General features: G+C 45.3%; 1 protein-coding gene across 21 annotated transcripts in view; it reads right to left on the reverse strand.

The window, feature by feature from the left end:
* The window catches only part of Kif1b (kinesin family member 1B), a 134346-nt gene that overhangs the window by 40383 nt on the left and 78599 nt on the right, over nucleotides 1–15364 (reverse strand). For 11 of the 21 annotated variants that reach the window (XM_087660161.1, XM_087660157.1, XM_087660159.1 and 8 more), the window contains 4 exons: nucleotides 10363–10456; nucleotides 9073–9221; nucleotides 7427–7605; nucleotides 6436–6573 (listed from right to left, as the gene is read on the reverse strand). In XM_087660161.1, the coding sequence (XP_087516287.1) occupies nucleotides 6436–6573; nucleotides 7427–7605; nucleotides 9073–9221; nucleotides 10363–10456 (560 nt within the window). 21 annotated transcript variants of the gene reach the window in all.

The following is a 15364-nucleotide window of genomic DNA, read 5'->3' on the forward strand; positions in this document are numbered from 1 at the left end:
ATGATTAAAAAGGTGTGAGGACCAGCCATGTAGGCAGAAAGGGGATGTAGCCAGATATTCTGCGAAGTGAGCTTGCTGGAGACTGAGTGGGAATTAACATTAAGTCCTCAGAGGACTTGGCTGGCCCCTGTAGAGTTGCCCTTGAACCTCAAACCAAAATTATAAACAAAAGGGAATTTGCAGGTCTCTCCTGCCTCCTTGTGTTTCCTTCTTTGGGGGCCAGAGGAGAGAGACTCGGAGTCTCACACTTAACCATGTAAGTCCTCACACTCAACTACCGCCCCCAGCCTTCTATCGAGACAGGGTCTCACTAAGTTACTTAGGCCTGCTCTGAATTCACGCTGTAGCTTAGGCAAGCTTTAAACTTCTCAGTCCTTCTGTCTCAGCTTCCAAGTAACTGAGATTACAGATCTGAGCTGCCAAACCTGGCTGACACCTAATATACTTGTAACAAACTAAGTCCTATCATGTTTTTGCTTTTAAAAGTTCATTATTTTGTAGAGATTCTTTTCAATTGTATGTACATATATGCATGCACGTGTCTGCCTCTGCATGTGTGTGTGTGAGTGTCCATGTGTGTGTATGTGTGTTGTAGGTGAGGGGAGGACATGCCCACAGAGTGTGGAGGACAGAAGACAACCGTGTTAAGGTCTGTGCTTTTTCCACCACGTGACTCGCCTGGACCACAGTCAGGCAGTCGGGCTTGGTAGTAAAGGCCTTCAGCACTCAGCCCTCTCACCTGTCTTACTGGTTTGTTTTTAAAGCAGTTAGAACACAAATCTTAAGGGCTCTCGTTCCCAGGATGGACAAGTGGACTCTAATCCCCACTGCTGTGCTTCTCACTTGGTATACGCTGATCTTTGCACATAAAACGAAAGGCAGAAGAGTAAATGCCACACCGGGAAATGAGACAACTAAACCTGACACACAGGGCTGTCGGCTGCATCGCCTGTCCTAACATTTATGTATGTTACAAGGAGAGAAGGATGAAGGGGTGAATACTTGGGATTTCGACTCAAAACAATAGAAGCAATTACAAAAACAGGTCAAATCCATCACAGCAATAACACTTAAGAACATAAATGAAGTATGAATGAAAAGCAAACTAAAGTAGCTGCAAAGGAACGGGAAACAGTACCACCATGTCTACTTCCCTTTCAGTCTGCTCCAAAGCAACGGAGGGAATGCTAACACAGACGGTTAAACTTCTGCTGAACAGAAACTTGTGAATGAAAATGTAATTTACAAAGTAATTATAAATAGGGTCAGGCACCACTACTGTGACTGAGGTTAAAATTCTAAGAATTTAGCATAGGGAACCAAATGGCTGATTTCACTTCCAAAGTTAACACACACGCAGAGTACACTCCTGCCTCTGGCATCCAGTCAGAGCCGCCATGTACAGTGATTGGAGCATGTCTCTTCCAGGAGTGCTCTCGGCCCACACTTGGATCTCACTGGAGATGCTACCTCACCACAGGGCCTCCCAACACTGTACAGCTCGAGTGACACACACAATTCTTTTCTCATAGTGGTTACGATTTGGACTTATGTGATTATTACTTGGTGTCTTCATCACTCACCAGACTGTAAGACTGTGAAGATGGGAACCATCTCTGGTTTTGCTCACCTATCTGAGAGGGCCAGGCTTACAGTAAATACACTCAATAAATATCTGGTAAGTGAATATCTATGTATATTAGAAACCAGGAATGTAGGGCTGGAGAGACAGCTCAGCGGTTAAGAGCACTGACTGCTCTTCCAGAGGTCCTGAGTTCAAATCCCAGCAACCACATGGTGGCTCACAAACATCCGTAATGGGATCCGATGTCCTCTTCTGTGTCTGACAGCTACAGTGTCCTCATATAATTAAAATAAATAAATCTTTAAAAAAAACAAACTTATTTAAAAAATAAAAATACATTTTAAAAAAAGAATCCCTGCTACCCATGGCAAAGGCTTTCCCAGAAGCAGTAAGGCATTACTGCACTCTTCCACTTTAGAAAAGAGCCCATGGCAAGGCAGAGGCACTGGCCTGCGATACATGGATGCACGCATTAGACGGTTCTCTGTCGTGTTATCAGAATACAGCCTTTAGCCCAACGCTGTATACAGGCTCTCCTGTGACGCTTTACACTAATGTGCCATGACTGACTCTGTACTGAACATCCTTATACTTTGACCTAGCAGACTGAAGGAGAATGGGGATGAGAGGGGAGAGGATGTAAAAGACACATTAGCAGAAAATGATGTGAAGTTACATCAGTAAGAAAAACTAATTGTCAACATAAAGAGAGTCAGCATAATTACAGTGGTACTTGCAGACAAGAGGTCAGATTAGGTACTTGGGAAAGGTCACAGACTACCCATCTTTTGCCCCCTTTGGCCCAGAAGACTAACATCTGTTTTCCATTTCACCCCAAGTCATGACGACGGTTCATGACATCCCGACATGCCGTAAGAGAATAGCTAAAGGGACAAGCTCTTTTACTCTTGATACAAAGACTCACCAGACAGCCATGGCCAAGAGGAAAAGCTATAAATGGAATTCAAAGGACCATGCAAACTTTACATGGGAATTAGAGTTACAGTTGTAGCCCATAGGGAACTCTGATACCAGCAGTTACGGAAAGAGCAGTTACCCCTCTCACACAGCCTAGCACTACTGCACAGCGGAATGCTGCTGTTCTTCTGGAGAAATATGGCTGACGGCAAAAATGGAGAACTCTTCTTCCCTCTCCTGACTGCTATTCCTTCACCTCTCCCAGTATCATTTTGCCTGGTGGTAGGATTTTTTTGTTTTTTTTTTTGTTCTTTTTTTCAGAGCTGGGGATCGAACCCAGGGTCTTGTGCTTCCTAGGCAAGCGCTCTACCACTGAGCTAAATCCCCAACCCCTGGTGGTAGGATTTGAACGCAGAAAATTACCACTAAATTCACCCCAGCCACATCACCAACACCTCAAGCTCCTTTTGGAAAGATAGTGCTCGTTCTAGAACCCAGAAATCCAGACGAATGGAAGCATCACCTCCCGAGGCCGCAGCTCCGTACAAGTGCACACCTTACTGAGCCAGTGAGTGTGCCCAGCAGGGAGGACTCTGCCTTAACGCTCTCATAAGGCTGACTCACAATGCAAACGCTCCAAGGTCGAAGTCTTCTCCTTCCATCCCGCCCTCCCTCCCTTCCTTCCCTTCCTTCCTTTCTTTTGAGACAGCTCTGGCTGTCCTGGAACTCACTGTGTAGACTGGGCTGTTGAACAGGGATCTGCCTGCCTCTGCCATGTGCCCCTCTGCCTGGTCCTAGGCAGAAGGACTAACGGCTATATTCACTTTGCTAGTATGGACAATAGAGTATAAATGATGAGGGAAAAGGATTTTAAGGCTCTTTGGTTGTCCTGACCACTGTGTCTGGATTCTCTGGACCAGGTCACATAGGGTGACGCTGTCCACTCCACAGTGAGATGCTGTAGACCACAGCCACAGATTTAGGAGCCAAGTGACTATGCCAGTGATCAAAACCTGGTTCTAAGTGCCTGCCGATCTTAGAATGGAAATCCACCGAGGGAGACAGAAATCCAGAGAACGAAGCACCGTCTGCAGCGCTTTCCTTAGTTTTAATATCAGTGACCGAGTCCTCTAAAACCCGGGCACACACCACAGCACACATGTGATGATGTGACCTCAGCACATCTGTTCATGGAGGGTCTGTCATATTAACTTAGGTATTCATGTCTGTCTGAAAGCTTTTCTTTCCGCTCTTCCATTATCTTCTCCAGTGTCCGACACCACAGGACAACGAGGCTTTAGTCCCGTGTCTGCTGTGTCAGGAGGCTCGCTGCACTGTCCTGTAACTGGTGCTGACCATTCAGCAGGGATGGGTCCCTTGTTTGTAGACGGCTTGGGCAGTATGTGCTTCTTAGGCATCATTACTCTTTATCTTTTTGTTCTGTTTGGTTGAAACAGGGCATCCTATATCCCAAGCTGGCCGCAAACCATGTATAACTTAACGCTGAGAATAACCCTGACTTCCTAACTCCTGCCTCCGCCCCAGGTGCGCGACTGTGCGTGCGCACCACCACACCCACTTAGGGCAGCGAGCCTTCCACTGCCAAATTTAAAATTCCTTTAATCTGAAGAGTGGTTGTGGATGGTAGAAATATGGGGAACCTACGCATCTGTGACAGAGGGAAATGCACAGCAGCAGCCAGTGACAACGACCTCAACATAAAGCAGTTCTGTGTGCCACCAACAAATACTGACAGAGGTGAGAACTTCCTGAGATTCGTCAGAAACCCCACATAGGCTCAGAACACAGCACGGCAGTCATTACCACAGGGGAGAGCTAGGCACTGCTATTCTACTGTATGACCAAGTCTATTACATCCCTTTAGCTTCTGAGGTGCCACACACCCTTCAGCCTGGCCTCGGGCTTGCTCTGCCCCTGCTAGTTTTATCCCTTATGCTTTGCTAACCACATTCCTTTAGAGATGAAGCCTCTGGACCACAGTAACATTAACTGAGACAACTACCTCTGAGTCCTAGCTAAATTACTGGGCAATTTGGGTCAAGCCATCCTCCAGGTGGTCTTCATAAGCTGCTGTATGGAGTACTAAGTAGACTGTGCCGTGTGGATAAGGCCTGGGCTTTCTAGCCAAAACTGCACAGAGGCATTTAGAACAAGAGCTGGTCCCTTTTGGCCTTTCTCGCAATGACCTCACCAACCTTCCTACTAAAATGAACCAAGGGGATCGGTCGTAAAATGGGTCATGCCCATCACTGAAGAGCTCTGATCCCTCCTCCGTCCCTGCGTCAGAGCCGGTGTCATCCACGAAGGCCTCATCATCAAAGTCCTCCATGGCATCCTGCTGCTCGTCAGCCAGTTCAGTGATGTCGGAATCGGCCGTGGAAAAAGTGGGGGAGGGTGTGCGGTCGGCAAGGCGCTCATTCACACAGCCGTGGAAAATAGGGGAGCTAGACACCAGGTAAGACGCCGATTAACACAGGCAGGGAGAGAGGAATAGTTGGTTAAACAGGATGCTCAAGTGCCAACAGGACAGAGTGCACTGGCAGAATCAACACAGTGAAAGCAAATAGAAAAGCAAACGGTAAACGAACAGAAACTGCACAGCCCAGGTAAAGGGAACGGGCGCAGGCCGAAGAGACCTACAAGACAGACCCTCAGCTCAGGGCAGCAAAGAGCAACCGTGAGCAGACATCTCAGGGAATGCTCCTCTGCAAAACTTCTACGTTCTCCGGCTTACACAGGAGCAGCGCCCTGGCCTCCAGGAGCCACTCAGGAGAGAAACAGGGCCTTAAGTGTTTGCGTTCTCTCATCATCTCGGAACAGAAAACCAAATGGGAGAAAACCTTGTGTGCTGGAGCAGCCCGTGCCTGAGTGGGATGTGTCTGGACAACCCACTCCGGCAAACCCTAGTCTACTCTCAGGGTGGAGTGGAAATGGCTGACCCCAGCAATGCCACTGCAGTGGCTCCTCCACACACCACCCAGGGCATCTACAATAAAGAGCAACTCAGAACTCAGAAACCGCTAAGCTCAGAGTCCCCGTTTCCTGGGGCTGGAGAAGTGGTTGAGTGGTTAAAGGCACTGGATGCTCTTGCAGAAGGACCCAGATTTGGTTCCCAGGACCCACGGAGTAGCTCACAGCCTCCTGTAAGGTCAGTTCCAGGGGATTCAGTGCCGTCTTCTGGCCTTGGTGGGTATCAGCATGCATATGGCACAGATACACATGCAGGCAGAACACCCACCCACATAAGAACATAAGCCCCTCTCGAACACTTGCAACCCCTGGTTCCCATGTGAAACCTGAGAACCGAGTTCTCAGCGCCGCTGCAGTCACGTTTGTTTCCACAGAATCCTGCACAGCCTGAAGAGGCCACAGTGGTGTGCAGTTAACCTGCCCTGGGCAATGACTAAAGCGAGACAAATTCTTCTCAAATTCTCCTAAGACAAATCACGGAGGACCAGTCAGGTTCTGGGTAACAACTGCAGTCTGTTAACCCACACTGTGATGTCTACTGACAGCAAACAGGATTCAGAAACATTTTCTTTTTCTTCTCAGTTTTCTTTGATCAACTATGAAACATGTTGTCAGAAAGCTAGGAGTCCAGGACAACTGTCAAATATGCTGGCTAAAAAGCTGGACATAAAAACTACGCAGACTGAGTGAAACCAAAGTAAATGCTTTAAACAGCACCGTGCTTCTGAGTGGGTAAGATTCAGAGAGGAGGTGGTTTTTTTTGGTTTGTTTGGATTTTTCTTCTGATCCTACTAGGAATTGAACCTGGAACAACGGGGCGAGCTATGACCCCAGCCTGAGAAGTCCCATGAACTCCCTACCCCTGTATACTTTCTACTGACATTTCAAAAGTCAAAGGTACTTCTCACGCATTTTTAAAAAGCAACAAAGACGTGACATACCTTCCCACAAGTTTGAACCAGTGGAACCGATCGTAAAACGGGTCGCTGCCTGTCATGGTCGTCTCGCTGTCGTCTTGGGCATTGGAGCCCACCTCACCTGCCCTGTCATACATCTCTCGCATTAGATCCAGTCTCTGCCTATTAAGCAAATATGGGATACAGGTTAAGACCATGAGACTGCATTAAAACTTTATTTTGGAAACTTTTTGCATGCTAGGTATTTTTATTTTTATTTTATTTCACGTAATGGTACTATAAACAGAAGTATAGAAACCCAAATCCTCAGTATCCAAAGATGAGTAGAGAAAAGCCGCCGATAGTTAAAAAACATGTAAAGTGAATATCTGTGTGCACACATGTGCATGAAAGAAAAGGGGGAGGAGAGGGAGAGGGAGAGCGATCTAATTTGATTAAACCCACAGTCATGAAAGAAATGCAATTTAATTGGTGTTTGATGTCTAAATTTACCTAGACTGTGAGAAAAAAAACTATCACTTCCTTGTTTATTGAAGGTTACCCTGAGGCCCAGAACTAAAGTAAGAGGGACAATCGTCAGATCCAAGAGAGAAGTAAATATAGAACTGGCTCATTTAATATTTAAGAGGGCTTATGAAAGTAAATGTAAGAACCAATGAATATCAAAGTTGTCTGAGAAGTGAGTTTCTTTGACTTTAGGAAATGAATGGGTAATAACTTTGACGGTCACAGCACTCAGAACTACAGAGAAGAAACTGATGTCGTCCTCAGAGAGAGCTGGGCATGAGGGAACCCACTGAAGACATTCACTTTTTGTTGTTGTTGTTTTGGTTTTTTGATACAGGGGTTGTCTGTGTAGCCCTAGCTACCCTGGAACTCACTCTGTAGACCAAGCTAGCCTAGAACTCATAGAGATCCACCTGCCTCTGCCTCCTGAGTGCTGGGATGAGAGGCCTGGGTTACTATGCCAGGCTATTTTCTTTTTAAAAATAATCTTTTATGAAGATTTTCCTACTTGAGCTTATCCAAAGACCAATAATGTGTTGCTCCATTCTTCAGGTCCTGGACTTCCACAGCCACCACTGTCCGAGGGAAAGGCCTGTCCTCGTGAGTTTTCCCCATCTCCGTGGGAAGCAGTTCGGGAGGCACAGGGGAGTATAGTGTGTCAGTCAGCAGAACGAACTGGAACTGCACCTGCAACGGGAGGAAGGGCGCACAGCACTCTCTCAGCAGGGAAGACGCAGAGATGGCGTCAGGGCGTGGCTGAGGGGAAAGAGCTTGTGAGAGCCACCTACATTTTAAACTCAGGGATTTATAGGCTTTGTTTTCCTGGAGTGGAAATGGTTTTACTGTTTGTTTGTTTGGGTGGTGTTGTTGTTGTTGTTGTAAACCTCAGTGGACAAGAGAAGACTTCCGTGGAGCATAAACAAAACACCAAAAGGTGGACCTGGCCACTTGCTAATGAGAGGACGCACAAGTCACTTTTCAGTGGACCGCAGAGGACACCAACTAGCACTGTGCAAGCGGTTACCATGGCGAAAGTGTTGTGACTGCATCGTGTCATTTACTTCTTGCTATGCTTCTTGTACTTTTACCAACAAATACTAATTAAACAACAGGTACATTACTAAGAAAAGAAGATACAGTTCCTGACCTTAGCCTACTTAATGAAGAAAATGGTTAATAATTAATTAAAAAGTGTTTGAGACCACGAGTGAAGACAACACCTACCCCAGTTTAGAGGTGTAAAGCATATCCCCCAGGAGCAGCAATGAATCTTTCTAAGCAGCTGGTGTGTGTTTTTCCCTACAATATGGCCTCCAGCTGTGAAGTAGTGAGGCGCACGGAACAATCCAAGATTTCATGAGGATGGATGGAGGCTGGAGGCTGGGCTCAGTGGAAAGCACGGGCCTTGTGTTTGGTCACCAGCAGCAGGTCTCTCATGCCCAGCCCCGTTAGTGGTGTTCTGTATGAGCCCATGCCCTTTCATCTCTCATCTCGCTCAGTGGCAGGTTCTGCTGTCAACCCAAGTGGAGGAAGCAACAGAGCTGCAGAACCATGAGGTCAGTGTAACTGCTCGCTGCAGAACCATGAGGTCAGTGTAACTGCTCGCTGCAGAACCATGAGGTCAGTGTAACTGCGCTGGACTAGGATCTCTGTCTGAGTGCAGAGCCCACATACTTGTCCCCTACTCAGTGCCTCTCAGGCCCTAGAAGAGGAGTGAATTGGTGAAAGGGGGCTTAGAGTTCTCATAGGTGCAAGCTAAAGATGGAGAAGAAATGAAAACCAAAAATCTTTTCCTGGAAATATAACAAGCATTAATCTATTAATAAGAGTATCCAGCTCCTCTTTAAAATACTCACGTTTGTAAAATGTTTAATTATGGCCCATGTTGTGCTGGCACATATATGAAATAAGGCTGATTTGGGGCTGGGGATTTAGCTCAGTGGTAGAGCGCTTGCCTAGGAATCGCAAGGCCCTGGGTTCGGTCCCCAGCTCCGAAAAAAAGAACCAAAAAAAAAAAAAAAAAAAAAAAAAAAAGAAAAAAAGAAATAAGGCTGATTCATGGCCTAGGACAGCTGAGCTCCCTGAGGAAAGGTTAATTTAACTTGGCCCACTGTGCCTCCCGAACACCCATGTTCTTTCTCCCCCCCTCCATACCTTTTTCTTCAGTTCCACACTGATGGCATTGGCTTCCTTCAGGTACACCGCATTGCCCCAGAGTAAGTCCCTTAACGAAGTAAACTGGTGAGACTTCCATTTCCGGAACGCCCACTGGGCCAACTCAAATTCATGCTGTGTCCAAGGAACTGAAAGGGCAGAGGAAGCAGATGTCACAGTGACTTAGCCACCATAAGTATTTATTGTATATATACTTCAGAAAGCCGAAAATCAAAAGAATACAGTTGTGGGCTGTTTGGTTTGTTTGAGACAGGTTGGCTTCGAATACGCTATGCAGTCAAAACTGGCTTCAAACTCCTCATTCTCCTCAACCCTCCAAGTGCTGTTCTTAAATAAATAAGTAAATAAATAAATAAATATTTTATTACAGTTATTTATGTTTTGGGGAAAAGGATGTGTACGATTGCATGCATATAGTGGCTCAAAAATACAACCTGTAAGAGTCAGTTGTCACTTTTGATAATGTGGGCTCCATAGATCAAACTTAGGTCACCAGCCTTGGCAACAAACACCGTTTACCTGATGAGCCATCTCACCAACCCCATTTTCCTTTTATTTCCTTCTTAATAGAATTCCCATGTGTAGGTATAATTTTCAAAGTTCCTGGTCTTTACTATATTGTACACTTTCATAACGTGACAATAACCAACAGAAACAGCTCCCATTCAGCTAAGATGCTCTGGTAAATAAAGACAGGTAAGCATGACTAAACAACAGAACTAGCAATAAATGAGGCAGCCATGGCAGTCCATGCCTTCTGTCCCGGGATTTGGGACACTGTGTCAGCAAGAGTAACTTTAGTTCAAGGCCCATCTACAACAGTGTCAGGCCAGACAGTGCTACATGGCTACCTGGCCAGACTGTCACAATCAAACAAATCTGCCCACAATGGCCTTGTGGACACCAACACGATCCAAAACCCTGAGCAGGGAATCTGAGATGGGAACCAGAAAGCTGAGCAAACCGGGTAAGCAATGATTAAGCCCTGCACTCACATGAGACTGACCCATGAAGTCCTAACGTGCAGTGAGGAAAGATGGTCTACGTGAAGTTCCCCAAATATTTTATGAAGAGGGTCCTTGGAAACCTTACAAATTCTATCTACACTAACGATCTCCCCTCCCCCAATACCCTAGCGTGGCAGCAATGGGCATCTTTTAAACCATTTTTCAGCAGGCTCAGTACAAGGTGAGTAAACAGCAGGGCAGATCTGAAGAGCCCAGCTTTGTAAGGACTGGCGTGATCCAGAAGACAGGCTCTAGCTCTCACCTTCCTCCTCCTCCTCTTCCTCTTCCGTTGTCTCTGCAGCCAGAGATCGAGTCTCAACCTGCTTCTGCAAGGCCTGCAATTTACTCTCATAGTCCTGGATGAAAAGAAAGGAGAGAACATGTAGAGGAGAGGAAGAGAGAAGGAAGGGAGAAATGACAGGATCGCTGATACGCTCAGCAAAGGGCCAACACAGGGAAACGGGGAGTGTGGGAGCTTACACATCAGTGATTCCAGGGAAAGAAGACACTGGGCAAGACTAAAGTCACTGGAACCTCCTACAGCCCCAGCCTTCTAACTACTCAAAAGGGAAGTAACTAAGACTACAGATGTTGAAGTTCCTTATGGTTGAAAAATTAAAAGCCTACAGCACCACTGAACTGAAATGGTTGTTACTTCAGAGAAATTTTATTTTAAATATACTAGTATGTGAATTAAAATAAGTATAATACAATTTTTTTTTTTTTGAAACAGGCTTCCTCTGTGTAGCCCTGGCTGTCATGGAACTATCTGTAGAGCAGGCTGGCCTTGAACTCAGAGATTCATCAAGTGCTGGGATTAAAGATGTATGCCATCACCACTGGGCTTACAAATCACATTCTATGTCTCCGATCGATCCATGTATTTTTTTTAAAGGATTTATTATAATTTTTAAAAGTGTGTGTGTGTGTGTGTGTGTGTGTGTGTGTGTGTGTGTGTGTGTGTGTGTGTGTGTGTGTCTGTGCATGTGTGAATGCAGAAGCCTGAAGACAACAGGGGGCTGGATCCGAGGGGGCCAGAGTTACAGGAAGTTGTGAGGATCCACCTGCTGTGGGTGCTGAGAACTGAACTCCGGTCCTCTGCAAGAGCAGAGGACGCTCTTACTGCTGAGTCACGATCCTGTATTTCCTGTATAAGTGGCATCACCTGAAATGTTTTTTGGGCGATGGGGAAAACATTCTTGCTTCTTTTTAAAGTTTAAGACTGTTGTTGTCATTATTATTATTATTATTATTATTATTATTATTATTATTAAGTTAGGGGAGATAAGTATTGTTTCTAATAATAGTCTAACAATTCCAGAAAATTAAGTCTTTCCTAAACAATAGTTTTTTTCTTCTTTAAAAATTTTAGGGGGCTGGAGAGACGGCTCAATGGTTAAGAGCACTGACTGCTCTTCCAGAGGTCCTGAGTTCAATTCCCAGCAACCACATGGTGGCTCACAACCATCTGTAAAGAGATCCGATGCCCTCTTCTGGTGTGTCTGAAGACAGACACAGTGTACTTATATACAATAAATAAATAAATCTTAAAAAAAAGAGAGATTTAAAAAAAAATTAGTATAGATCTTCATACCAAACAGCTGGAGAACAACCAACAGATAAACCTTCTAAAAGGCATGTGAAAGTCCTCTTAAATAAAATCATATTAATGAAATGGTCCTTGCTGTGTGCATACATGCACATACCTTTTTCTTTTCGTGCACGCAGGTGTGACCGTGCATGTGGAAGCTGCAGGCTGTTGGTGGGGGCCTTCCTTACTGCTTTCTCCACTTTCTAATTTTAAAATGCTATTTATGTATTCATCTGTTTGTTTGTTATAGCGAGTGTTGTGGGCACACGTGTGCTGAAGTGAGGTGGAAGCCAAATGACAAGTTTTAGGATTCGGTCCTCTCCTTCAACCATGTGGGTTCCTGTGATGGGACTCAGTCAGCAGGCGTGGCAGCCGGTGACAGGATCACCTGTGGATCCATTTTGCCAGCCCATAATAAAAGACTTCTGACAGCTCATAACCAATTCAGTGCATAAATGCTGACTGAGTCTCATTAGAAGACACAGTCTTCTAAAATTTGTATTTTTGAGATAAATAAGAGATTTTTTTAAATGGCCGTATAATACATCCTGATGTAGAACTAGCATGATCTATTAATAAAAAAAAAAAACCCTTTGATTTTAGGAGATATATACATAGAAACATTTAGGAGCCAACTATCATGGTGTCTCCAATTTTCAAAGTAATCAGAAAAAGTAAATAAAGTAACCAGGAGGCTGGTGAGAGGATTCAGGGGTGAAGGGCTCTTGCTCTCGGCCAGAGGACCTGGGTTCAGTTCCCAGCACCCACATGAGGTCACAACCACCTCTCACTCCAGACAGAACCAGGGGAGTCAATGCCTTCTGGACTTCGCAGGCACTGCGGGGCATGTAAACTCATAAAGACATGTCACATACACACACATTAAAAAACGAATAAATAAATCTTAAAAAAAAAAACTTATTGTATTACTTTTTCAGCTCTTCTGTAGTCTTGAAATGTGAGTTCTGTAGTCCTTTGGTATTTTCCCCTTAAAACCTGTTTACAATATGGGATTCTTCCCCCAAAAAGAGAAGTTTCATCTAAAACTCTCCATGTACAAAAATCTTTTATGGAGCTGGAGAGATGGCTCAGTGGTTAAGAGCACCAACTGTTCTTCCAGAGGTCCTGCCTTCAATTCCCAGCAACCACATGGTGGCTCACAACCATCTGTAATGGGATCCGATGTCCTCTTCTGGCACGTAGGTGTTCACACATAAAATAAATAAATCTTAAAATGCTTAAAAACAACAACAAACACCTTTTATCTTGGGGGTTTCTTCAAGAATAAGCCTATAAGTTGGTCAAACTACCATCCACCCCCTCCATCCCCCAAAGTCGCAAAGGTGTGAGGGTGGCTTTCTCTATAGGCACTGGCCAAGCTTCAGTGGGAGTAAACGATCTCTCATCACCCTTGGGATGGCTGAAAAAAAAAATCAACCTCCAACTGAATTTTGACCAGAATTTGATAGTTTAGATAACACCTTTAAAAAAAAGGCTGAAGCCCTTCCCAAACCTGACTGCTCATGAGCTTCCAAGGGTATTAGTATGTCATAAAGTGTGTGTGTGTGTGTGTGTGTGTGTGTGTGTGTGTGTGTGTGTGTGTGTGTGTATGCGTGGATGAGGGCATGGAGGCCAGAAGGTTGGCACTGGGGAGAGTTACATGTGACTGTGAGCTGTCTCACACAGGTGCTAGAAATCCAACTTCAGTTCTCTGTGATAGTAGCAGTGTAAGTCATGTCTCTAACCTCTGGGCAGACATATAAACCCTGTACTCCTCCTAATGACCTGCCGCCACGGATATGGGTTAGTAAGGGAAAGGTCGCTTCGGTGGGGGACCGATGATAGACAGTACAGACGGCACATACTACATTTTGGTAGAGAAGCGTTCTGAAGAACATAGAGCAAAGCAGAAGACAGATGACGGACTGCCAGGGGGAAAAGAACCAGTGAAGGATACTAAAGAGAAACCCGAAGCAGCCAAGAGACGGGCGAGGTGCTCTCGTTCCTTGAAGCACCTGTTAGAGGACTTTACAGCACCCTGTATTTTTCTCTCTTGGCCTGTCACACAGTATTGATAAGTACTAGTGTGGTTATCTGCCCAGTGGTAGCCTCTCCATAATTTTGAATTTCCTAAGTACAGGGACCATACTGTCAATTACCATGCAAGCATCTGGTACATTTCACTCCTCCAGATGGAAACAAACTCAAAAATGCCTGTCTTTTAAGTCAGGGACCAGCACACCATGGCCTGCGGGTAGATCCAGACCATAGATGTCTGGATCTAACTACACGGTCAGCAAAGCTTCAAGTATTACTAAGGACCAGCAGGATATTTAGTGGTTGCATACTTGTCTAGCATGCACACCAAGCTCCATCGGGTTCCATCCCAACACCAATTTAAGACTTGGTTACCATCTGCTTCTCAGACAAATGCTTTCTAACCCCAGTTCTACCTCAAAAGTTTTGCCTAAGAGTCAGACATCACCTAGGTACTTTGGGTGCAAACCATCGAGTCTCATGCCAGACCTTGTCAGTCATTTATTCTGGGATGGACTCAGCAGACTATGTTCTCACAAGCCTTCGAGGATTCTGTGACACATTACACCCGAGAGTGACTGCTCTGAGTCCGACTTGCTACAGTTTCGTGGAAGAACCAAGCAAGTGGACAGACAAGATAAGCAGAGGTTGTAATCATTAAAATAGTGCGTGTGTCTATAGAGTGCTTGTCTAGAATGCACAAAGCCCAGCACTGCGTAGACTAGGTACAAACCTGTAATTCTAGCACCGGGGAGGTGGAGGCAGAAGGAACACAAGTTCAAAGTCACCTTCAGCTACACAGAAAGTTCAAAGACCGAATGGGATACCTGAGACACTATCTCAATAAATTTCTTTATTTTGAGACACGGTCTCACTGTGTAGTTCTAGCTGTCCTGGAACTCACTATATAGACTAGGCTAGCCTTGAACTTAGAGCTATCTGCTTCTGCCTCCCAAGTACTGTGATTAAAGGCATGTGCACCATGCCTGGTTTAAAAAAAATAAGTATAAGAAAAAATAAGTGTGAGCTGATCTAGGGTGGGCTGCAGTAGAAAGAATGGCACAGGAGCAGAGCTGTGGAGGAGATAAGTATGACAGGAAACAAGCTAGTAGTGAGGAAGTGTAACTTAGGAGGAACACAAGGCCAGCGGTATCTGCCCTGTGATATTAAGACATGAAATCAGGGGTGGGCAACTAGCCACGCCATGTAAAGCCTTGTAAACAATGCCACAATTCAGGTTTCAAAGTGCGAAGGAAGCCCATGAGGCCGCTGACAAGATATGACTCAGATTTTAAAAAGATGGCTCTGGTTACTGCACGGACGGTGAGTGGCACGAGTCATGCACAGAAGCAAAGGCACCTTCCTTAGTTTCCTGGACAGGCAGCTTTTAACAAATGACAAGGTGTACTCAGCAAGCAATCACAGGAAGGGAGAGATAGCCACCTATACCCCACGGGACACCTCGCTTCTTGTCAACATTTAAATGTGTCCTCATCACCAGGGAGACAATCTCAGATCGACGTCTGCTCCCCAAGGGTCCAACAATTTTTCTAAGCAACAGTTTAATTTTTTTAGATTTATTTTACGCAGTTATGTTTTGCCTGTAGGCACGTATGGGTAGTGTGTGTCTGCTGGG

This window comes from Rattus norvegicus, chromosome 5, assembly GCF_021556685.1.
Source record: "Rattus norvegicus strain SHRSP/BbbUtx chromosome 5, alternate assembly SHRSP_T2T, whole genome shotgun sequence".
Lineage (NCBI taxonomy): Eukaryota > Metazoa > Chordata > Mammalia > Rodentia > Muridae > Rattus > Rattus norvegicus.